Here is a 26,264-nt window from a genome sequence, read left to right as displayed (position 1 = left end):
CCAGGCTGAAATATTCGCTGTATTAAAATGCAGACAGAAAATCCTAAGCTGCGGAAACCGCAATACAGTCGTATCAATACGCTCGGACAGCAGAGCTGCCATTAAGGCTATCACGGCCGCAAAGGTAAGCTCCAAGCTTGTACTAGAGTGCATAAAAGTCCTGAAAAAACTGGTGCAGGTCGGCTGCAGGGTCCAGCTCGTCTGGATACCTGGCCACACAGGCCATGGGTAATGAGGAAGCGGACTCTTTTGCCAGACTGGGATCCGCGAATGTGCCGATGGGGCCGGAACCCATAGTTGGTGTCGCCAAATGCGTTGCGGTTGCGTTAATGAAGAATCTGCTGGATAAGTGGACCCACCGAAGATGGACTGAGTCTCTTGATACCTCTATCTGCCGTAGACTCACTGTTTATTAATTTTTGTGTGAGATAAACCCCTTCATTTAATCATTTATTTTCATCAAATCATTGCTTTGTATATTATTGTAGCGTTTTTTCCGTTCGTTAAGTGTGAATTAAAACAACTGAAAATGGTCAACTAATTTATTTACACATTTACGCTATAAACACACGACTTCTAGAAACATTGATTGTATTTATTTACAGCTATTTAAATCTTCGCCAATATTCCGCGCTTTTGTTCACTGAACTCACAACTGACTTCCATCGGCGATGCGGCTGCTTATATACTCGGCAGAACGCTGTTCCCGAAGATTTTCGCTAACCTTCGAGTCATTATGCTGTGTATACACTTGTGTCAACTAGTTTCCCTGTGTTTATAATATCGTTACGTTATTATGTTTTTTTTTGCTCGACTTTTACTTATTTAAGTTAGGTGAGGTAAGTTACAACTAGGTAATTTTGAGATCGAGAACGAGCAGATTAGTAAAGCCATAGGCGCTGAAGAATTCTATGAATATTGTCACACCGGGGGTTGGCCCGGTCTAGGACAAGGCCGTGTGACGGTTACATACATTGTATGTAACTGGGACCTTAAGGTACGCTTTAGCATTGAAACAAAATATATAGTTTACTAAATACCTTGTATTGACAGCAAAATATAATTATAACGATTTAAGTAGAGTTACCCAAATAAAAGAGCTAATTTGACAAGAGATAAACTAAGATCGACATAACAGGATTAATAATTTAAGTACATGGGAATATGTAGCGAATTCTATAATTAAAGTGAAAGTAATGTTACGTAACTTAATAAAGTGACAATAATTGTGATCTTCTTCGATATGATAAAATGTTGTACTTACATTATTATTATTCTTGGAGCAAACATTTCACAAAGCTTTTCCGCACTGCTTTCGGTTACCTCTTCTTGCCCGAGACCCGGTCGTAACTCTGCCAAATTTCGTTCGTCGTACCCTGGTGTTAATTTTCTTTGTCAGCAGAATTCCGGTTTTTTCCAAACCATCGTTCTGTCGACAAAGTACTTTTGCAATCTTTTTACGATGGAAATGACTTGGTTATTTCATCATGCAATCAGGAAATTGTTACTTACACAATTTGTGGGTAAATGACCTGGTATACCGAACGAATATTTTTAAGTGATTTTTATATTAATAAAATAAAATTTAAAATGTTTTTTAATGAATTATCTTCGTTTGACATATCCCCCGGGCATAGAAAAGCTGGCCTCCAGCTTTATTGTTAACAATCGAAATCATGATCGAAGAAGACCCAGAAGAAAAAAAAAATTTACAATTAGTAAGATCAGAACAACAATGTACCTAAATAACGTATAATTAATTAGAGCTGAACCCTTATTATTCATTAAATTTTAACTACAATTAAAGTAACTATCGCTTTTGATGTCCACATTTTTTAATACTACGTAGTCTCTGAACACAAAATGTCTTCAGCATCCGGGTCCGGTCGCCGGGTAAGGTGGCGACGTTCATAGCGTTGTCGCCTGCCCCTCGTCTGGGACGCCTACAGGTTTGACGCCTCCATGTGTCGTCCTAGGACACCTTCACCCATGTATGTCTGACTCCTCTTCTGGAACGCCTACGGGTTTGACGCCTCCATTCGTCCGTTGGCAACCCTTGCGACATCACATGACACCCCCTTGTATGCCTGACTTCTCCCTTGTTTTGTACCAGTCCTTCAACGCCGTCGGTTTCCTGGAACTGTGTTTTATGGATGGCCCCTGCCGTATCTTCAGCTGAATCCATGATTCGTAATGTTGGCATCCCCTACTGGAGATCATAGGTTGAACACTTCAACCCGCTGCTGGTAGCGTCGTGAGTTCGGGCAAGTTTGGACTTTGACCATTGGCGCAGTGGTAACTTAGCTTGTCCTGGGATGGCCATGGCTCTGGCATCACCCTGTCTGCGATTGGGATGGTCAGGACTGACAACAAGGCAGTGCGCGGATGTGGGGTGTTCCTGTTTGGCTCTGGTTCTGGTTCCATCGGCTACTTTCTGTGGTTCTGGTAGGAGCGTACCCTTATTTTCTGTTCAGGTCGAATTTGTACGTGTGGCATCTCATGGTATGTTTATATGTAAAGAAAGAACAAAGTGTAAGTATGTGCTATTATATGGTGCTTAATGGTTTTATATTTAATCATTTTGATTTCATGTTAAATCTTTATATCATATCTTGAGAAATTGTTGACTTCCTCGCAGTTTTTGTATTATATATTTTAGGATAATTTGACTCATAATCAAATTTTATTAATTTTCCTTTGTCTCAGATCTTTTGAAGTTTCTTGTATTTCGAGTTTAGATAACAAAGTGTTTTATTTATAGAAAACCCAAAAAAAATATATTTTTTATTCATTAATTGTTTATCCCCTCTCTTCTAAATAACTTTTATTTATGTATGTCTTTTTAACTTTTATAGATTATTAATTAGACCCTTTCTTTTACATTATTTTTAATAATATGTTTTCTTTTTAGCTTCTACTTAAATATTTATGTGCCTTAGGCTCGCTGTCCCTCGCCTACCGGCGATATATTTATAATATTTCCCCATTATCATCTCATTTTAATATATTATTATTTCAATAAATTTCATTTCGAATATGTATATACGCGCGTAAATCAAAATTATTTATACGTTTTCTGATGTGATTTGCAAATTACTATGATATTTATCCTTAAATTGTTTAGATTGTCATGACTACAATTAAGGCTTAAATAACATGGTGAAATGTATCATCTTCAGAGGGGCCCCAGTATATACTAACTATATGCAAGCTTGCGTAAATTAATAAGTAATTATTCTATTTCGATGCGTTCTATACTAGCATCTACTTTTTTACCAGGGGACAGTGATAAAAGGCTAGCACTATTTTTTATATCTAGCCGGAACCTTGACATGGCGTTTGGTTCGACGCTCGGTTCGGGGTCATTGTCTGGGTCGGGGATTGGGTATAATATTGTTTCGTCAAATGTTTTTGCATTTCTAATGGACATGGGATTTTGGGTTGTAGTTAAATTTTTTGGTTTGTTTTTGAAGTATCTGAGCGTTATATATAAAATATAAGTAAATAAGAATAGAAGGAAAAGTAGACATGAAGTGTAAATTATTATATAGAGAGCCTCGTGATTAACACTTGTTGAGGGGCTTTTTTCATGACAGTCTATTTCTCCACGTATTTGTGGAACTGCCGCTACTATTGCTATTCTATTTTGTTTAATTAGGATGTACGCTACCAAGATTGAAATGGTTATGTTCCAAATTAGAAAAAATGAGTCCCCGTGAAAGCTATGTGTATCACCATAAGTGATTACATTTGGATAGTTTTTCTCTACTGATTTTAGAATGTTTTTTAAGGTGTTATCGCTGGATGTGAGGTTAAGATGGGGTATCTCTAGTGTCCAATTTGTATTTAGGCATTCGGAAATGTTTTTGTAGAGTGGTGGGGTACTAATAATGTTGGGATTGAGGATATAGGAATTTAGATTTGACCAGGTTGCAGGTATTATGTGGGTTACTATTGCATTGGTAGTGATATTTTCTGGACAAGGGAAATTTTCAGGTATAATAACTGCATTGCCTACGCTGAGGTGGCATTTGCATGGGAGGAAAATTTTGATAGAGCCTTGGCGTGCTAATGTCGTGTCTAATTTCTGAGGCTTATTTTTATCACAAGAGATGGTCATGTCCTGTTTCGGGTGGGTAATGACATAAGTTTCGTCTTTAATTTCGGATATTGTCATCGATGTTGCTGAGTGGCAGTCCATTGGGCAGTATTGGCTTAGTTCTTTTACTGTTGCCCCTTGATATAGGATTTTCGCACATTCAGGCCCTTGTAGGATGTCTGCTGAGAATCTGGGTAAATAGCATAATTTATTTTGGTATGGCTTACATTCATGTAGGCCTGTCCCCGATATTTGTCTTAAGTCGCCCTCGTTATTTCCGTTTTTGGACACTGCAATGTATAGCGGTTGGTGGCGTATAATACAGGTCTGGTTATACCAAGCAAAGGGTGTGGTTATTAACTCTAGTAGTTGCCAATTTCTGTTTTTCTTAATTATTGGAATTTTTATGTGAACATATATACTTGATTTTGTAAAGGAACAGTCACATATGGGCATTTCGAAGTATGCTGCTAGTTCAGATGTAGGGATGGCCAGTCCTTGTTCTGAATTTGCGATTTTTGACTCGAAATCCTCCAGATCCTTTTTTAGGACTTGCAGGTTGACAATTTCCGCCGGTATTTTATGGTGTCTACATGAATTTACGATAGCTTGTCTCCTGAGAGTCCTTACTAGTAATACCATCCTTTTTAGGTTTAGATATCCGTTATAGAGGTTTGTCATTATTAGTAATTCCTGTTCGTTTGTCGTGTTTGCCACCTTATTTTCCAGTTGTTTAGTGAACCTCTCTATGCTCTTTATCCTTAGCTCCGTGTCCGAGAACGTTGCTGCGACTAATTTCTCATAGTCTTGAAAGTATTTGGAGTTTTCGCTCATTTGTTTTACGGTATCGGACAGTCCTTGTGACATTGTGTCTAGCCTTTTCCTGATCTCGTCATCTGAGTTTTCGACCATATTTAGTTTTTGCAATGTTGCCACTCCGCAACACCATGATAATCCTGGCCTATAAAGTCTAGAGACCTCTTCTCTCTCTTAGATGGTTTGTTGTTTCTTAGTGGTGCTATGCCCCAGTGTTCGTTAAGTAAAGTTAATTCTTTGAAGAATGCTTTATTTAGTCCATTTATACTATTTATTACGAAGCATTCGTTCGTTTGCAATTGGCTGCATTTGAGATTTCCTACATCCATCGTGTGGTCATCGGTATCCTCGGTCCATTCCGTTTCATATGTCAATGGTACTGTAGCTTCATAGATTCTTGTCGCTGGGAGTGGTTTCCAATAAGCTCCCGCGCTTACCTCAACTCTGTAATCTTGTTCTTCCTTCATGTTCTGCGCCTGATTTAGCACCATGGTGATTAACCTAATAATAGCATTAAAATATTTTTTTTTTAAAATAGTGTTCTTTATATATCCTACCATTCTCAGGGATTTATAAAGTAATTTATTCTAGCCTATGTCGTCCGTATTATCTCAAATTAACTTGTAAGGTATTTTGCCTTACATTACATTTTGTACTCTATGTATATTTGTTTCTTTACGTATCTAAACTAATCAATATTTATCTACTTATTTAAAGTTAATTTAATATACCTATTGATTACTTTGAGTTTATTATACTTAGTATATATTTACGTTTATATATATACGTATTTAATTTCTTTATTTAATTTAAAATATGAATGTTATTCCCTTTGTCTATGAATTAACCTATATATTAGTTATATGTAATAAACTTAGGAGTGAGTCAATATGGACCAGGTGTCCCACTCACATCAAACCTAATCTAACCGTATGTACCAATACTATAATATTCATGCATATAATGAAATAATATTTCCCAAGCTATGAGCTTATCGTATTACATGAACTTTTCATCTATTTATATCTATATATCCGTTATATATACCCCTTATACTTATTATATTAAACATTTAGCGTTTTTTGCTTTTATAACTATATATTGCTACGAATTAAAAATAAGCTATGCCGTCAGGAATTTCAGTGTGTAGGGTTTCGCTTTGTACACCTTAAGTTACTAATTAACCGACTATAGTCTTAGGTTCTTTAATTTGTAGTGATATGTTATTTTTGATTATTTTGCATATTGTAATGCGGTCATGATATTTATGATTAGCATGATATTTATCTTAGATGCTAAAAATAATGTAATAAATAAGTTGAGTTGTATCTCCTGTTTACAGAATCCATTAAGAAAAGAAAAAAAAATGTTCGTATATATTTTGTAATATAGAACATGTACCGTAAAAAAAAAAGAATCTATAAGAGGTACTATATATATAAATTTATATATGTCATGTATTTACATTACAGAGTTTTTCGATTTTTTATGGCGATTATTGTACATTTGGGGTCGCGTCTGGGGTCCAGGGGTCGTTATAAGGGAGTATTCTACTGACATGAACTATATCTCTTTTCGCGTTTTTATTTGAACCCTTTTGAATTTCGTAATCTACGTCTGAAGTCTTCTTAGTTATATAGTATGGACCGAACCACTTTAAAAGTAGTTTTTCGCTTCTCCCCACTTTTCTTATAGGGGTGAATACTTTCACCTGGTCTCCTACGGCGTACTCTATATGTCTATGTTTGGTGTCGTAGCGTAGTTTATCGATACCCTGCCTCCTCTGGATATTCTGCACTGCCAAATTCCTTAATAGTAGTGCTTTATCTCTTATTTCACTACTGTCCTGGGGGTTGGGAGGCGGCATTAGGGTTGCTTCGATCGGTAGGATGGGTTCTCTGCCGTATACCAGCATAAAAGGCGAAAACCTTGTAGTGTTTTGTTTCGATGTATTGTAAGCAAATGTCACATGGGGTAAATACTGGTCCCAATTTGTTTGGTTGGTATTGGTATACATGGCAATCATATCCGCTAGAGTTTTATTGAGCCGTTCTGTTAGACCATTAGTCGAAGGGTGGTAAGCGGTCGTGAACTGACTAGCTGTGCCCATTCTTTTTAAAAGTTCTCGTACTATTTCTGACTGGAAAACTTTACCCCTGTCGCTTAATAAATGCTTTGGTGCACCGTGTCGTGTTATTATTTTTTCTAGTATAAATCTGGCTACGGGCCCTGCTTTTCCGCTAGGGAGGGCCTCGGTTTCTGCCCAGCGTGTAGCATAGTCTGTTGCTACTATGATCATTGTTTTTCCGTTGCTGCTTTTTCTAAAAGGTCCTAGTAGGTCTATACCCACTTTCTCAAAAGGTGTTCCTACGGGTATAGGATGCAACAGGCCAATTGGTTTTTTATTTTGTTGTCCTTTCCTTGCTTGACAGTCAGGACACCCCTTAATAAATTTTTCTACATCTTTCTGTAGTCCTTCCCAATAAAATCTTTGTTTAATTTTATGCAGTGTCTTGGCCGTACCTAGGTGTCCGCTTAAGGGCTCTGAGTGATTAGAGTACATTATTTCTCCAATTAGGGATTTTGGTACTACTAGGAGTTTTGTCCTGCCGTCTGAGCTTAAATTTACCTTATAAAGAACCTGCTCTTCTAACCTATAATTCTTGGCTCGTCTCCTTTCTCCAATTGACACGCTGTCTGGGTGTAATAATGCCTTTATTAGTGTATTAAGTTGCTTATCCTCTCTTTGTAGTTTGCCAATGTCGTCGGATTGTAATAAAAATGTGGGGGTCTCGTCTATGTCGCCTATTATATCGGTTGTTGGTTGTAGTACTGGGTATCTGCTTAAGCAATCAGCGTCCTTATGGAATACCCCGCTCTTGTGGATGATAGTATATTCGAATTCCGACAGTTTTATCGACCATCTCGCCAGCCTACCTGTTGGGTCCTTTAATGACTTCAACCAACAGAGTGCGTGATGATCGGTGATTATTTTAACGGGCTTTCCATATATTAAATGCCTCAAATATGTCAATGCCCATATAGCTGCTAGTCCTTCTAGTTCTGTGATGGTGTAATTCTTTTCAGCCTTTGAGAGACTTCTGCTGGCGTATGCTATGGGGTGTAATTTTTGTTCGTCGTCCTCTTGGAGTAAGATGGCTCCAATGCCATTTCCACAGGCGTCTACCCTGAGCTCGCTAGATTTTTCTGGATTGTAATGGGCTAAAACGGGTGTTGTTATAAGCTTTCCTTTTAGGGTTTCAAATGCTTCTTGTTGCTCTTCGTTCCAAATAAACCCAATGTCTTTTCGTGTCACTTTGTGTAGTGGGTGGGCTATACTTGAAAAATTATTAATAAATTTTCGGTAGTAGTTGCAGAGTCCCAAAAAGCTCTGTACATCTTTTACTGTCTTTGGGGTTGGGAACTTTTTTATTGTTACTACTTTATTTTCGTCTGGTTGAATGCCCTCGCTAGAAACTGTGTATCCTAGAATATTAATCTTTTCTTTTAGGTACTCACATTTGCTCGGTTTTAGCGTAAGTCCGGCCTGCCTAAGTCGCATAAATACTTTTCTTAGTTTTTTAAGGTGTTCTTCTAGGGTTTCAGAAAATATTATGATGTCATCTATATATACTAGTATTTCTTTCCATTTTAGGTCCTCGAATACTTTGTCTGCTAGTTTTTGGAACGTGGCCGGTGCGTTACATAATCCAAAACTCATGTAATTAAATTCCCAAAGACCGTGGCCTTGTGCCTGAAATGCTGTATATTGTTTTGCTTTTTCTGTGATTTTGACCTGCCAGAATCCTGAGAACATGTCAAGGGTAGTAAAATGTTTGGCTTTTCCTAAGTAAGTCATGATGTCGTCTATATTTGGTATTGGCCAATTAACTTTTTGTGTGCATTCATTTAATTTTCTGTAGTCTTCACAAAATCTTGTTTCTCCGGATTTTTTCTTTACGAGAACTACAGGGCTTGACCATGCTGACTGACTAGGGCGAATCACGTTATGTTTTGCCATTTCTTTAATTTGTTGGTCTATAATCTCTCTCTCTTTTTGGGAGACCCTATATGCCTTTTGCTTTATCGGCTGTGAATCCCCTATGTCTATGTCGTGTTCTACCAAGTCCGTTTGTCCCATATACTTTGGAGATTTAGAAAATACGTCCTCAAATTCTTCGAGGAGTTCCTTAAGCTGTGCTTTTATATGGGTGTCTCGGATATGGCTGATTTTGTGGTCGGCCAATGTCACTTGCTCTTCTTCCCTTTCGTCTGTCTCTATGTAGAGCATTGAGGAGTCTACCAGGTTGTACATACAAGGTTTTTCTATATACCCCAGTGTCATACCTTTAAGTATTTTTATTGGGTGGGCTTGCCTTGTTACGACATTCATTACCAAGCTGTTTTCGACAAAATGCGGTGTTGAAATACAAATCATCCCTCTTGGGATTAAAAATGCGTCATTTTGTGTAAAATCCATACCCAATATTTCTTCCGGGGTGTTATAGTTTGTTGTTAGTTGTACTTGAGTCTCGATATTTGGTCTTAAGGTGTAGTCTTCTTTGGCGCTTATTTTATAGCTGGTTGTTGCTAATTTTTTCGTTAATGAACACAGTGGCAATTCGAGTTCTATCGTCGCTCCCGTTTCTGCCTGACACCTCGCATGTTGGAATTTAACTGTCGTCTCGATGTTTCCCTTTCTTAGGGTGACTGTTTCCCTACCGTAGTCTATGTTAGCTTGTGTTTTTGATAGGAAATCAGTGCCCAGTATTAAAGGCTTTGAGAGGTTGTCTACCACTAATGCCATTACGTGTCCAGCCAGCTCTCCTATCCTAATATCGACTCTTGAAGTACCTAGCGTACTGATTTTCTGTCCGCCTGCTGCAATTAAATTTTTTTCGAAATCTAAGGGCTCAATTTCCCTTGCTAAGGTACTGTTTACTACACATTGACTCGATCCTGTATCTAAAATTATATCTATTTTGTTTACCTTATTAATTAAACCTTTAACACTTAAAATTTGGTGCGCTTTGGCCCCTGAGTATAGGACGACTCCTTCGGCCCTTTCTAGTGGAGTCGTCCGGTTTCGTTTGGGGACGACTCCCTTGAAAATCTGACATTCCTGTTTTCGTTTTCGCATGAGTAGTGCCCAATGCGATTGCATGTAGTACAGCGTGGTCTGCCATCTCTGCTTCTTGTGTTTGGGAGACCGTTGCCTTGTCTTGATCTATATGGTGACCTTGGCAGGCTGTTGTCTCTTTCCCTGTACCTTGTATTTCTTGCATTAAAATTTTGGTTATGATTCCCCCTATATTGTGTAGTGTTGCCTCTTGGCCCTCTTGACCCTCTATATGATGAAGCTGGGTTTCCTCTGTAATAGGGCCTATTCCCTACGTTTTGGTTTCCATTGTAATAAAACTTATTTCCTGTATTCTGGTTTCCATTATAATAAGGTCTAATTGCTATGTTTTGGTTTTCATTATACCGTGTGCTATTCCAATTATAGTGTTGGTTTGTATAGTAGTTTGGCCTTCCCCTTTGCCTAGAGCGCCCTTGATTTTTGTTTTCGTAGCTTGTTCCTTCTAGTGGTTTAGTATTGGTACTTCCTGACCTTTCTCCGCTTATGCTTAATAATGACGTTTGTGATGTCATTTGGTTAACCAAAGCTCTTTCTCTTATTTCACTTAGTTTTAGGACTAGTGTTTTAAGCTGTTGGTGGTCTAACTCGTTTGAACTCATTAGGTAGTACGTTTCATAGTACGATGGGTGCAGGCCTTTTTCAAAATGATCCCTGAAGGTTTCGAATGTCATTTTTGGATCAACTTCATGGCATAACGAAACTATATCATAATAATATTTTTTAATGTCTTCGTTGTCCGCTTGTTTTCTTGTATTTAGTCTGAACTTAATTTTTCTTAGTGGTTGGTCCCCACTGTACTCCCTTATAAAGTCCTCTTTAATTTCTTCCCAGGTTTTGGGTTTATTTCTTTCGTTACTTGAATAGTCCCTATACCAAAAATTTGCCGGTGATTCTAAGAAATTACCTAAATAGGATATTTTATATGCGTCATTCCAACCATTATTTAAAGCGGTTTTTTCGTATTTTGATAAAAATATTATTGGCGAGTCTAAGCTTGGATCGAAAAAGGGTGGGGTTATGAATTTCGGAGTAGCTGGATTTTTTGTCTCAGCTAGAGCGTTTTCGAGAGTTGTATTTGCCATTTTAGTGTTAGGGTGTTGCGGTGTATTTGTGTGTGCTGTTACTTGAATTTGGTTATTTCCTACAGGAATTACAGTTGTGTTCGTGGATTGAACTTCTTCTGAAGTCGTGTTTAGTGTTGATGTGTCTTGGACCAGTGTATCTTCTTGTGAGTCAAAATCTGGGTTTGGCTCTTGAAAATGTGTTATTTTGTTTGATTGTTTTAAATTTAAAATATCGTTTGATTTTGTAGATGTAGGTCTGGGTGTCGAGGATCTCGGTGTTTGGTTTAGTGTAGAACTGCTTTTTGTGTTACCTGTTTTGTGTAATGGCAAATCAAATGTAAATTGGCTACCACAAACTTTCGCTGAATTTGGTGGTGCCCTTTTTAATGACACTGCCGAAGCAAATACATTAGCACTCGAGCTTTGGTGCTTGGAGTTAAATTCGGAAATATTTGAAAAATCTAAGGGACCTGGTTTTTCGACTTTATTCTTTGTTTTACTGCGGGTTACAATCCCGTCTTCGTTCATTAGCGTTAACAGTATAACGACATTTATTTATTATTTTTTTTTTTTTTTTTTTTTTTTTTTTAGGTTTTTTACTTGTGACAAGACATCGATATATTAATAAAATAATATAAGTATATATATATAATTTATGAATATAATATTTTCCCAGAATTGAGAGTTTTATACATGACGTATTAGTGACTTTGTTGGTAACATAAATCTTCCTCTTAGTTGGTACATGTTTCTCCAATTACTGTTAGTTTTGCGAATTTATCGAAAAGCGCTTATTAACTTGTGTTTAATTTATGGTTTTATAAGTTAGTTAAATAGTTACGGATTATGGGAGAATATCGTTGTGTCTGGAGGTGCGAATCCTGCCATAGAACGGAGACGCATTATTCTTCTAATGTATATTTAATGAATGTTTATATGTCTCGACGTGTCAAGAAGAGTTGTTTAATGTGTGGTAGTGTGTTGACATTCCTTGTGGGAGAGATTTTATTTCGTGATAAGTGGAAGCCGTTCGGTTTAGCTCGAAGATTAAACTGATAATTGGTAAGCGCAAAATTTTGTTTGCCGACGTTGTTAAATTTATACACTTTAATTTATAAATAAATAATAAATGGAATGATAAAATTCGCTGAATTAAAAAAAAACTTAAATTTAAAGTATTACCTATATTCATATATATTCGATATATCTACTGAAGTATGTCAAAAAAAAAATAAAATAAAATAGACCTTAATGTCGAAGACCGCAATTATTGTATATTATTGTATTAAATTTTATATCTCTAAATTATTTTTTAAAATTATTAATTCTGTCATTTCCTCTTTATGTCGCAAATCAAAAATAAAAATAAAAGATCTTAATTAAATTTTTAATCATACTGTATAGAAAAGAAAATAAACTGTGCCTCCACTTTATGTCTAATCTGTATAATAAAAAAAAACTAACATGTCTCGCTAAAAAAAAAAAAGGAAAAAGGGACGGCGCCTCCACCATATGTCACACCGGGGGTTGGCCCGGTCTAGGACAAGGCCGTGTGACGGTTACATACATTGTATGTAACTGGGACCTTAAGGTACGCTTTAGCATTGAAACAAAATATATAGTTTACTAAATACCTTGTATTGACAGCAAAATATAATTATAACGATTTAAGTAGAGTTACCCAAATAAAAGAGCTAATTTGACAAGAGATAAACTAAGATCGACATAACAGGATTAATAATTTAAGTACATGGGAATATGTAGCGAATTCTATAATTAAAGTGAAAGTAATGTTACGTAACTTAATAAAGTGACAATAATTGTGATCTTCTTCGATATGATAAAATGTTGTACTTACATTATTATTATTCTTGGAGCAAACATTTCACAAAGCTTTTCCGCACTGCTTTCGGTTACCTCTTCTTGCCCGAGACCCGGTCGTAACTCTGCCAAATTTCGTTCGTCGTACCCTGGTGTTAATTTTCTTTGTCAGCAGAATTCCGGTTTTTTCCAAACCATCGTTCTGTCGACAAAGTACTTTTGCAATCTTTTTACGATGGAAATGACTTGGTTATTTCATCATGCAATCAGGAAATTGTTACTTACACAATTTGTGGGTAAATGACCTGGTATACCGAACGAATATTTTTAAGTGATTTTTATATTAATAAAATAAAATTTAAAATGTTTTTTAATGAATTATCTTCGTTTGACAATATTAAGAAATAAAACAGCTTGACGAAACAATTAACGATTAAATAATATGTAATGGCATGGTTCCTCCAAAGAACCAGACGTCTTCTAAATACCACTAGACTTAAGACTATGAATAAATATTTCTGTATTGACCTTTTCATTGTCCTTGATATTGTGGGATAAACTTAACCGATAATGATTATTTACCATGGACAGCCAAAACACTTAAAAAAGGCTAAAAAATCATCACCTTCGAAATGCTATTGTTAGTACGTTTAATTTTATACATTTTTTTAATAATTTACTAAGATATATTGAAAATATAAGCAGGATAAAGTACTAAATCAGTGCATTATTTCGATGTTAGTACCCTCTCTTATATATCTTATAACAAGCATATGTTTTAATGATAAAAATATATAGACTTATATTATATGCTATGGGTTAAAAAAAGGGTCAAAGTATAAATTTTATCTAATTAATACATCTGATTGTTAAAAGGACATGTCTGTTCAAATTCAGCCAATGTTATTAAGTATTTTATTAAGTGCTCGCCTGATTATTTAAGCTCCTACTACCATGCATGACTTTCTCCTAAATGTTTATGTATGTACTTATTACGTACCATATATGTAAGACAGAAACAAAACAATTGGTTTCAAAGTTCGTCTCTCCACCGCGCCGAGTTGAGCTTATCGGGCGATGTTTTTTATTTGTTATCACAAAAGTAACTCGTTGCTAAAAGCTGCGTTATAAATACGCGCAAACGTATTATTAAACATGCAATAAAACGTTTTTAATTTAATTTGGTGCTGTTATAAATAATTTGCGACATAATTATGGCTACTGAAAATCCAATAGTAAGCGTATCAGAGGGTTACCTTAGGGGTAAAATACGATCTGATTATGATGGAAAGCAGTTTTTTAGTTTTCAAGGGATTCCTTATGCGAAGCCACCATTAGGAAACTTAAGGTTTAAGGTAGGAATGTTACATTTTAATGTTATTCTATTTATTTTATGTAAAATTTATTTTATTCTCAGTTTTATTTTAAAACAGATTAATAATACAAACAAAAACAAACAAACCTTATTGAATTACATGATTCTTTGACAAACTTATTTTTACAGCGTGATGTAGCGAAAATCACCCTCAATTTCTTAATTAGGTATTTCGTCAAAAAATGTAAAACGTGTGCATCAGTCAATTTTTAATTTTAAGAAGATAAAATAAAACTTCTAAAACCTCTTAATCAGTGGAAATGGCTGTCGAGTGTTACATTTTATTTTACCCTGATTATAATTTTAAGATTTTACTTAATTTTCAATTAAATGTAATTTAACAATAATTACCTTGAAAGTAAGCGATTTTAAATAAATTAGCAATTAATTTTTTTAAAAAGCCGATTTATTTAAAAAATCAAATGAAAATCTTTTTTTTTAACGGCATCAAATGATAAACGTTTTAAAGATTTTCTAATCTTAAACAAATTATTAGCTTTGATAATAATTTGCTAAGGATACATATTTTTTTTGGAACTAGTAAATAAAAATAGAACGACTTTTAAAAGTGTGTACAAAATGTGTTATTCATTATTTAATATATCATTAATTAACTAAATATTAAAATTACCCACATCTAATTTCCATGCTTTTGCATGTCATTACTTTTGTATAATCATTTAGAATGGCCGTCCACATTATGTACCAGTTTAGGTGTATCAATCTAGTCGTTACTAATTATTGCTAAAAATATTCTAAATAATTAAGCTGTTGGGCATAAATTTTGGATTCATTACCCTCACAGCATAAAATCAAGTGGCGATAGATCAGGAGATTTGGAAAGTATTTCAATAACACGTGTTGTTCTTCCAATCCATATTTCTATAAAATTTTGGAGAGTTTGAAGTGAAAATTAGGTCTATTCGCCAAAAAGTTTAATTTGCTTAATGGCAACTAAAGCTGGCCTAACGGATACATTTTACCTGCTAAATTTCTAGGTAAGAAACTATAGCACAAGCTCCTCATCCTGTAAGTTCTTGCCCATACATTTAATTGGATATTGAATATGTATGTTCCTCTAAATAATCTTTGTGTTGAAATGCGACAAATATCTACAACTGGGTTGATTGATAGTATTAATAAAAAAAAAACAGAACTAATCAGAAAAATAAACATAAATATTATTTTGTGGATTCCCAAATATTTGCCCAACTTTTCCGTATATTCACTTCAGCACCTGTTGAAATTGTTTTTTTTTGCAGGGATGATTTGAATCTTTTGGACACATCAATTTCGTGATTTTTTGTTATACTCCATATACTTTTCTCGTACTATGATCGATTACCATACAACCCAAAATTGGAACTTCATTTCATTTACTACATCTACTTATATATTTTGCGCGGAACATTCAGGCTATTTTAAGTGCTTGCTGTATTTTGCTAAAATATTATCTATTAGTAGGATCAAATAATGTAGGATGCATACCAAAATTGTAGACGCTTTTCCCCGCTTCAGTCAATTTAATGAAATAAATTACTTTTCTTCAGCCAAAAACATAACGCGACAATCACACTAAACGCATCAAACGTTCGTACATACTGAGCACAAACAAAATAATAATTCCATAGAATAATATATAGGGCCGTTAACTTCTGGACATTCCAATCAGGAACATTTGAAAAGAAGTTTCATTTGATATCTATTCCTCTTAAAATTTTTAAAATAATTATAATCGACTCGCAGAGGTTTATAAATAAATAAATATTTCGTCCGCTTAAACATACACCGTCGAACTCAAGCTTTTTTATTTTTTTACGAATTACCTGAGAAAAAAAGTAAAAGGTTTTCGCTGCACCACTGCAAACAGTCTAGCAACCTATTGCATTTTAAATTAAGATAATATACAGGTTAGGGAATCCATCATTATGCTTTAAATATAGAAGCGCGGGGGCATGCAACTCATGCGCTCTGCTACTCGCCTGGTGCGTCTTGTTTTTCAGTACGATGTTAGTAAGCGTCTGACTTTAATGGGAATATTACTTACAATTAAATTGGCAAAATATTACGCGAAAGCTCAGGCATTTCCAAAATAGTTTTCTGATGCAGACTTTATATAGCCATAGATTTAAAAAATTTGCACCACCCTAAATTTCCTAGTTTTTTTTTATAACTATTACTGTTATTTTAAATACACACAGTGGTTTCACAGTTAAAAATTAAGTATTTGTTGCTTTTCACTTGTCTACCATTATAAATGGAGATACCGCAATAACAAATTAATTATGACGTGATATCAAAATACTGATTTTCGATAGAAAAATTAAAATTTATTTACAATATATGCAAAATAACCAACAATTTGTAATTAAAATTTTACTAAGAAATAGAAAAGAAAAAAAAATTATATGGAATGTGACCTCCTCGTGCATTGACTGTGACTCTGTAACGTCTGTCTATGCTAAGGATTAAGTTATCCAGATCTTCTTAAGTAATTGCTATCCAACACTGTTAATGAGCTTGAAACAGCTGATCTCGGTTTTGGAACTGATTTTGACCCTGAAGAACTCTTCGCTGAAGCATATCCCAGGCATGAGTATTAAGGATCAGGCAAGTCCAAAACAAGAATGTTCTGATTGATCAGTTCATTATTAAGTGGCATTATCATGCATTAAAATAAAATATGCATCAATGTTCTGGGCTAGAATAGATATCAGTATTTGTCAGTCATTTTTGAGCTATATAAGTTCTAGAATATTTTTAACGTAGTGATCTGCTAATAAGAAATGATCCAGAAGCTCAGTTCGACTTCTAAGAGAAACTCCTGTCCATACTATAATTGTGCCTCCTCTATAACTGTGAACCTCTGTGTATGATGGATTTGATTTCTTGGAGCAGGTGCCCTCCATACACGTACTCTTCAAGAATCTGGATACAAGCCAAAATGAGATTCATCATTTTGTCATAGATTTTGCTCCCAAGTGACATGTTCCTAAGCCTATGCTAGTTGACTGACGCCATTTCTTTCGATTTAAGTGTTGGCATCTCCAAGGCCTTCAGGTTACTAGACTATCTTCTCACAACCTTCTGTAGATGGTATGTCTTAAAACAGTCACATTATGAGCTTCGCGCAGATGAATTATTAATTTTAATACTATTACTTAGTAATTTTTTCGAGCTTCTAACTGAACATATCGATCCATATGAGGAGTATTGGTCCACCCAAATGCCTTTCGTGCATGGTTCCAGTCTCCTGATAACGGTTCCAGAGTCAAGAGATAACGCTTTGGTGGTCATGTGGTGCCTGTAGTGATGTATGGTTGGTTTTTTTTGTTGTTGTGAAGCTTGACGCATTCCAGCTTCGAGCCTCCCCACAGCCCTTAACATCTCATTATCTGCCGAATGACGTTTAGACATCTTTAAAGAATTTAAAAACAATCTAAAAAATACTTTTGCAGTACTAGACTTCTCAAAGAACTAATAGCTAATAGTACATTATCGATATTGTGAATTTAAGGCATTTGTAAAGAAAACAGTTTTTTGTGAATAAATAATTGCAGATGAATTTAAGTAAACATAATAATAGTCAAAGTTTTAAGTAGCTCTAGATTTTGATCATGTTGCAAATGAAACTCAAAAAATTGGTAGTTTTTGTAAATGAAAATTTTTTTAAATACCGCTTGCTCATACTATTTATGAGATTGGAGATATGATATTGAGGAATATTAAGCCATTCTTTTCGAGCAGCATGATCAAGCTTTTGGGTCTTAGGTGGGTTTTTGCATGGGATTCATGTCTGGCGAAAGTGCGGACCAATTCAAATGATTGATGCCTTCTGATTCCAGATCCTCATTTACAGCTCTGGTACGGTGAGGTCGGGCGTTATCATTCATAAAAACGAAAGCTTTATCAACAGCTCCTCGCCATAAGGAAGGGTCTGGAGTTTCCCTCATATATCACCAGTCATTGTGCCTTAAAATATAAATTTATTCTGTGTGACTATTAGACATCATACCAGCCATAGAACATAGCACTTCCTTTTGCAAAGGGTGGTACAGAGTGTGCATGAGCAACCTGAGCAGCTCTTGCTCGATAACTATTAAACTATCAAACAAATTCTTGTTTCGCTAGAAAAAACACTGAGCTTCAAAATTCTGCTGGTAAAGATGTGCTCTTGTGCCCATTGTAGTCGACGAACTTTGTGCTCAGGTTATAATCGGGGTACTCCTTAATTGGCGACACCTTAAAACTTTTTCCAGTATTCGATGTATTAGGTGAATATAACGATTCTGTGGCTTATACGGCCTTTCACGGCTTCTCGGTCTATCATAAAGAGAATTGTTCTGGAGATAACGAAGTGCGATACGAAGTTACCTTACCAAACCCCAACTCCATTAGCCGTGAACCTTTGAGAGTGACCTTCTTTACATAAAGCCACTGTTTACACGGACAATGTCCCTTATGACTTATCGAAACGTCTTTTTACGTAAACTTAAAATGTAACTATCTTCTTAATTTGTTCTCGCAAACTCTTTCGAAAACAGTATAGTAATTTGAGAACAAAATAAAAGCGCTTTAAAATTTAACAGTGAAGCGTGAAGCCACACTGCAAAATGAAGCATAGCGGTTATTATTATTATTATTATTATTATTATTTTGTAGAGAATAAGAACAGCACCCCTATCAATATTACCTATTAGACGATAAAAGGCGGCCGCTCATCGACGAGAGGCAGCGGGGTTGCCATTATTTTAAACAAATCTTTAATTCCCCAACCTGTATATATAATAGTTCATTGCTATAATAGACCTAAACCATTTTTTCTTCTCTTTACTTATATGTTATTGTTAGAATACTTCAATATAATCTTATAAATTACGAACTTGACTTTTAAGCCTAATTAAAATTTTGTTTCTGAATAATTGCACATTATCGACAAGCTTACTTATGAGTATGTTTTGCAAAGTTATACTTACTTTTGGCATCTGGTCAAGCAACACTTTTGACGGAAAAATAATTGCAAAGCCTTCAACCTTTACACTGAGTCATCTCTAACTTTCTTAAAAAAAGGGAATATGAATCAAGTAACTTGTCTTTCATTTTCTTATTATATTCAGAATGAACTAAAATGTTGTATCAAGTTAACATCTTTATATTTGCTCGCCAATTAAAAAATATAAAATTCAATGCCAATTTCACCATTTCCATTTTCAGTAGCTTATGTCTTATTAAAGAAAATAAAATGTCTGTTTTATATGTTCCATCTGTATTTCATTTCAACCTAAAATATTCGATTGCCGTCATACACTTGTATGTCCAACATACGACATATCTATTAATTTAAACTCCTCAAGGCAACCTATGAATTTTTTTGCGTGTTTTGCATGTTGCTTACAATATACGTACATTATATTGCTAATTACCTTTTAATTTAAGTTTTTAGACCTGTATACTTTTTATTGACTTTTTAATTGCAACTATTGTTTGGTGGTAAAATGTTTGCTTAAGGAGTTAAAGATTTTAATCATTTTTGAATTGTTAACAGATTTAGGAAAAGCAAGCTTTGAGAGATAAATTTAAAAACACTTTACTCTAGGTAAAGAAATAACTACCTGTATACCTGAAGAGCATATATTACTTGCTTGTTGTTTAAGGCAGTCCGCTACTGATGTGAATACAAATAGGAATACTAGCTATTTGAACGATATTTACATAATATTTATTTATTTGGAACATCCAATAATTCATTTTAAAATCTCCATACCATATGGTATGCTTATAAGTTTTATGATAACGTGCAATTTAACTATTTTACATAAGATCCTGTGTAATTTTTAAATGACCTTATATAATTTTAGGCCCCACAACCCGCTGAAAAATGGCAGGGAGTCAAAGATGCTACAGAGGAAGGCTCAGAATGCTACCACAAGAATATGTTAACGAATCAGATAGTAGGATCCGAAGACTGTTTATTTCTAAACGTTTATACACCTAAGGTAAGGATTTTTTCTTTTTAATATAATTTTTTTCTGTACTATTACTGACGCATGTCTAAATTTATAAAGATTAATTCCAAAGAACGTCTTCCAGTTATGTTCTGGATTCATGGCGGTGCTTATACCAAAGGATCTGGAGGAACTGAATTATACGAGCCGGATTATTTCGTAGAAAAGAAAGTGGTGCTGGTTACCATTAATTATAGATTAGGTCCCTTAGGTGAACAATCTGCACGCAGTAGGAAAAATCAATATAACTTAGTTTTTTTTTTAGGTTTCTTAGCTCTTTCCGATCCTTCTGTAGGGGTACCAGGTAACGCAGGTCTGAAAGACACAGTAATGGCTCTAAAATGGGTTAAAAGAAATATTTCACAATTTTGCGGTAATCCTAATAACGTTACAATTTTTGGTGAGAGTGCTGGAGGAGCATCGGTGCATTTTTTGATACTCTCACCCATGGCAAAAGGTAAATCTTATACTATTCAATAACATTAATTAACGAGTCATGTATTTTAAGGTTTATTTCACAAGGCAATAATGCAAAGTGGTTGTGCATTAAATACTTTTACTAGAGGCAAGAGTTATTTTAGTCACAAGTTGGCTCATAGATTGGGTATCGATAGTAATAATGAGAAGTTCATTTTGTCAGAGTTGCAAAAAGTTCCGATAAAGGAGCTGTTTGCTGTTAGTCAGAAAATCTGGGATGTAAGTTAAGAAATGATTTACATTAAATAACTAATTAAACAATGTATTGGGAGGAACTAACATCTCACTTATTTAAATTTATTACTTGTAATCATCTACAAAGAAAACAGATCTCTTTTAATAAAAAACGCAATTTCTAATGTCATGTTAGTAAAGAACATTATAAATCGAGTAAGAAACTCAGTTACACTAACTTTTCTGTATATCGTCAAGTATGGTAAAATTCGTATTCTAGAAATATATCCGTGCCTAAAAACTCATTCACTGTTATTAAACTATTTATTTATTGTTCATTCACATATTGTTGCATTTTTCCAGATCGTAAAATGCCTTGAAGCGAATTTTTGTAACGCTTTAAACGTTCAATAATTTTATTGAGTCAAGTTTTCTTTTTTAATAATGTATTTGCGTAAATACCTCATTAAAATTATTCGTTAAGTATGACGCTACAAAAACGTTTTTACAGTTCAATGCCAAAGTAGTAATTGTTTCATTTCCCTTATTATCATCATCTGGAGTAGTCTAAATTTTTTGCTTCATGGAAGATTTCACCTAGTTTCATAAATTAAGTCATTCTTATTAGTCGTGCATTAACAGCTTACAGCTCTTAGCAAATATAGCAGAGTCATAAGTTAGTCATGGACTCACTTTTTTAAGATTAAAGTAGATCAGCTCGAATAATGTCCTTTACGTCTCCTTCTTGTCTTTTAGCACATGCCTTCTTTTCTTAGTCTTAAAACCAGTTTTTTTTTAAAGTTACCACTTTGGTTCAGCTTGTCTGCTATTCCTTATCCTGAGGGATACCCATATTATCCAATATATTATATATTTATTATTTGTTGATCATTTATATTATTCTATTAAATGTATCAATACCTAAAAATTATAATAATCGAATAAAAATCTTTTTAAACGTCTATAGCCTAAGGCGGCGGTTACATTGCACGCGAATTCATACGAAATTTTATTCGTGCGAATTTGTTAGAATAAGTGGTTACATTAGATGCGTTTGAAATAATTAATTCAGTGTTTTAAGTCAATTTTTACAATGGACAGAGCAAATTCGATTGCAAATTTGTTTTACCTATATGAGACATCAACTTATTTAAAAATACTACTACTTGAAGAAAAAGAGAAACGTACCTGGGTTGACGATTATTTCTTGACACGAACCCAAAATGGAAAGTTTCAAAGATCCTTTAGAGAAATTAAAGAAAACGATAAAAGGTTCTTTGGATACAAGGATGTCAAAACTGTCCTTCAATATTATTTTGGAAGCTATTAATAATGATCTTCAAAAATATTCAAATTTTCGAGAATGTATATCATCAGAAGAAAAGCTCATTTTAACGTGAAGGTAAGTAAAATAAACCAATTAATATTATTAACCAATTAAACCAATTATTATTACCCATTATTATTTATTTTAAAGTGGTGATAACAAAGTACATTAGGTTTATAGTTAAAAATATAATGTTTTCAATTTGGTTGGAAATTTGAAACGTATGTAGATGTATTATTAACTTCTTGGGCAGTGGTGTGCATTGAATAGAGAGAGAGCTCTTCGTTTGCTGGTTGGGCTCGAAGTGAATATTCTGAAGTGGAACTGGAATATGCAGGCGAAGGTGTTGGAATTGATGTGAAAGACTGAGAAATGGTTGAGGTTGTAGCTTGTTGATAAGTACCTTGACGATAGATAAGTTTATGTTCTTTTGTAAGTATGTAAATAAATTTTCCTCTTACATGCAACTTTTTGTGCATTGGCAAGTCTTCGAAAAATGGTACCAAACTTAAAAGAAAAAGCGTTTTGCTGTTGCGGCCTTTGCATGCTCTCTTGAAATTGTTTTAATTTTTGTTCTTCTATTTTAAGAAATTTTTCCAATGTCTGCCCTTTTATATTATTTTCACTAAGTTTCCTTTTTTTTTGGTAGGTTTTTTTCGTGAGAACCTGTATCTATTATTGCCTGTCTCTTTTTAGGCAGTGGAATATTTATTAACGTGTCGCCGATTTCATGATCACTTTCTTCATCGTAATTTTGCGAATCCGCATAAGACGGCAATTCAATTTCTTCCATGTCAGTTTGACTTTGTGTAGTACTGTTGGGAATATTTGAAGTGGTTTTTCGAGGCACAAATTGGTCTTTAACAAAGAATATATTATCAAGAAACTGCCACTTTGGTTCTATAATTTCATCCGCCGCATCTCCACTTTTTCACGTTTTTGCTCTAATTTCGAAAGTTCCTTCCTAAATGTGTCCCGTAGGCCTCTCCATTTTTCTCGAACAAGACTATCTGTAAAAAAGTATTTTCATGGAAAAGCGTTAGGTAAAAAAAATATGATTTTTGAATGATATGATATGATTTTTCCAGCCGATTTCGATGAAACTTGTTTTTTGGGACACAATATTAAGAAAAAGGCGTTTTTGAGACTGAGGAACCTATAAGCAAAGGGAATAAAGCCGGCGTTTTCTTTTAGTTGAATACATACAGTGGTGGCCAATAAAATGAGAGTGGTCGAAAATTTAAAATAAAAACAATACTGCAGCAATTATTAAAGAACTAATAGTGTATTTGGAAACTTCAATCCATTTCTCAGTGTTTCGGCGATTTTTTTCATAAGGTTTTTTTAGTGCCTTTTTGTTCCCATTAAAAAAAGCTAAAAAATTAACTCTTTTCTGTGTAGTTCTAGATAAAATTTAATAATTGCTGCAGTATTGTTTTTATTGTAAATTTTCTGCCACTCTTATTTTATTGGCCACCACTGTACATCAAAATTGGGCACCGTTATTACAAAACCAAAATTATTAAAAGATACGGCATATATAAATTAATTTTTTTTTTGTGTTTTAGGTATCTAGCCACAGGAATTTCTTTTCGTGCTTTGGCCTTCTCATTTCGAATGTCTCATACTACAATAAGATTAGTAGTTTATGAAATATGCGACGCTATATGGAATACATTGTATCAGAAGCACATGTCTTTTCCAACAACAGATATGTTTACGTCAATTGCGGATAAGTTTTATAGAAAATGGAAATTTCTCAATTGCATCGGGGCAGTTGATGGAAAACACATAGGAATTAAGTGCCCTGCAATTTCGGGGTCAATGTACTTTAATTATAAAAAATATTTTTCGATAGTTCTCCAGGCTGTAGTGGATGCGGACTATAAGTTTATTACCATTGACGTGGGAAGCTATGGAAAGCAAAGTGATGGTGGTATCTTTACACTTTCTTCATTATTCAGTTACCTTGAAAATGATACTTTTAATATTCCCCCACCAAAAGCCCTACCAGGTACAACCACAATAGTACCATATGTTTTCGTTGGAGATGCCGCATATCCATTAAAGACATATTTAATAAGGCCATTTTCGGGAGCAGTTCTGACACCACAGCAAGAAAATTTTAACTATAGTCTATAACCTATCCCGACCGAGAAGCCTTGAATGTGCTTTTGGAATTATAACATCAAAATGGAGAATTTTAAAAACAGAAATTAAAATTCATCCTGACAAAGTAAATTTAATAATAAAATGTATATGTCTACTACATAACATAATTATAGATATAGAAGGGATGCCAGATCTGTTACAGAGTCACAATAAAGTGAATGAAAGTAAAAATAAAACGCAAGGGGGACGTCATCTTAACAGAGCCACAAACACAGCCTATCAGATCCAAAATAATTTTTTACAGTATTTTACTCAAGAGAATTAATTTTTTTAATTAAAAGTTGTGTTATATTGTCATTAAGTTAAAAGCAATAATATATTATATAAAAATCACTTACCACTTGTTCGCAAATTTTCAGCCACTTCCCTCCATAGTTTTTTATTGAGTTTCCTATTATGGTAACTTTTGCTTTTCTGATCCCACAGAGAGGGCCTTTCTTGTACAAGATTTATTAACTTTTCACAATTTATCATGTTTTAATAACTGTAATATTAAAAATAACCGATATCTTTGACAACACGTTCATGCGAATTCGGATGAAAACAAAATTATTTGGTCAGACAAGATATTCGTACGAACTGGGCGAACTCGTAAGAACTTGTCGTGAGCAATATAACCACCCAAATACAAAAGCATTTGTTTCTTTACGTCCGAACAATTTGTACGAATTCGCATCCAATGTAACCGCCTAAGGGTTCGTCAGATGGACTTTCTTCTCAATTATTAAAAAGCCATTTGATTCTATATAAACAACTCGCCATAGGAATTCATTGAATAATCTTATGATGCACTACGAAATACCAAATAATATAAGTAAATTTCCGTACTTTTAGCGTGCTACCATTAGTAACATTAGACCCTTTTGTCCAGTCGTTGAACCGAAAGGTAAAGAACCAGCATTCCTTACAGAAGAGCCGTTAGAAATCCTCAAATCCGGCCGATATAACAAAGTACCAATGATAATGGGTTATAACTCTCTCGAGGGAATTTTTGTTTATATTTATTTAATGAGAATAAATACTGAAATGTTTTTGTCAGACGAGACCTTGGTTCCTAACTCCTTAAATCTGAGGATAGGAAGTACACAATATAAAAAAGTTTGCGAGGAAGTGCGACAGATGTATGGCCTAAAAGGTGATGAGGATATGTGGAATAGAGATGTTTTGGAAAAAGCTATAAAGGTAGAAAAGTTACTCGGTTGCGTTAAAAGGTGTTATATACTTATTTTATTTTAGATTTATACACACAACTACTTTATGGTTGATATCTGCCGATCGGCTATGTTGCATGCTAGCCATAAAATACCAGTATGGTTTTACAGATTTAATTTGGATACGGATTTAAATTTTTTAAAAAAAGTTAGTGGAATTGAAATGCAAGGTTAGTTAAATAATTAATAACTATTTTTCATTTAAATACTTACTTTCTAACTTCTTCCTATATAATTAGGTGCAGCTCATGCGGATGATTTGCCATATTTATTCCCAAATGTGTTGATCGGAGTCCCAGATCCAGGCACATTGGAATACCAGTTAGCTCAAAAAATTACCAAGTTGTGGACCAATTTTGCAAAATTTGGCACTCCCACTCCTAACTTGGATAACGAAATTGGTACCAAGTGGCATCCTATGAAACCTGGCAAATACCATTATCTTTCAATGGAGAATGAAGGCTTTAAGATGTCCGTTAATCCAGAGAAGGAGTATGTAGATTTCTGGAATGTTTTATATGATAGTTATCAAATGCTTTGGTCAAAATTGTGATGATTTAAATACATTTATTTATTTTAAAAA

At 34.4% G+C, this 26,264-nt stretch overlaps 1 protein-coding gene and 1 long non-coding RNA gene across 3 annotated transcripts; one reads left to right on the top strand and one right to left on the bottom strand.

Moving 5' to 3' along the window:
• Positions 1-528: 528 nt before the first annotated feature.
• Positions 529-14,086, bottom strand: LOC126744407 (uncharacterized). The gene is made up of 2 exons (XR_007663151.1): positions 13,941-14,086; positions 529-769 (listed from the first exon to the last, which is right to left on the bottom strand). It is a non-coding gene; the product is annotated as an uncharacterized LOC126744407 (long non-coding RNA).
• LOC126744406 (esterase B1-like) lies at positions 13,971-26,264 on the top strand. Of its 2 annotated transcripts, XM_050451790.1 has the most exons (8): positions 13,971-14,295; positions 20,174-20,311; positions 20,381-20,531; positions 20,586-20,777; positions 20,829-21,016; positions 25,305-25,652; positions 25,707-25,851; positions 25,921-26,264. In XM_050451790.1, the coding sequence occupies exons 1-8, from the start codon at positions 14,155-14,157 to the stop codon at positions 26,232-26,234; spliced, it is 1,617 nt and encodes a 538-aa protein (XP_050307747.1). In that variant the 5' UTR covers positions 13,971-14,154; the 3' UTR covers positions 26,235-26,264. The 2 variants fall into 2 exon arrangements, with proteins under 2 accessions (XP_050307747.1, XP_050307748.1); XM_050451791.1 differs by lacking the exon at positions 13,971-14,295 and having other exon boundaries at positions 20,406-20,531.

This window comes from Anthonomus grandis, chromosome 14 (assembly GCF_022605725.1).
Source record: "Anthonomus grandis grandis chromosome 14, icAntGran1.3, whole genome shotgun sequence".
NCBI classification, from domain to species: domain Eukaryota; kingdom Metazoa; phylum Arthropoda; class Insecta; order Coleoptera; family Curculionidae; genus Anthonomus; species Anthonomus grandis.
Note: the sequence above shows the minus strand (reverse complement) of the source record. Positions and strands in the feature narration are given on the sequence as shown.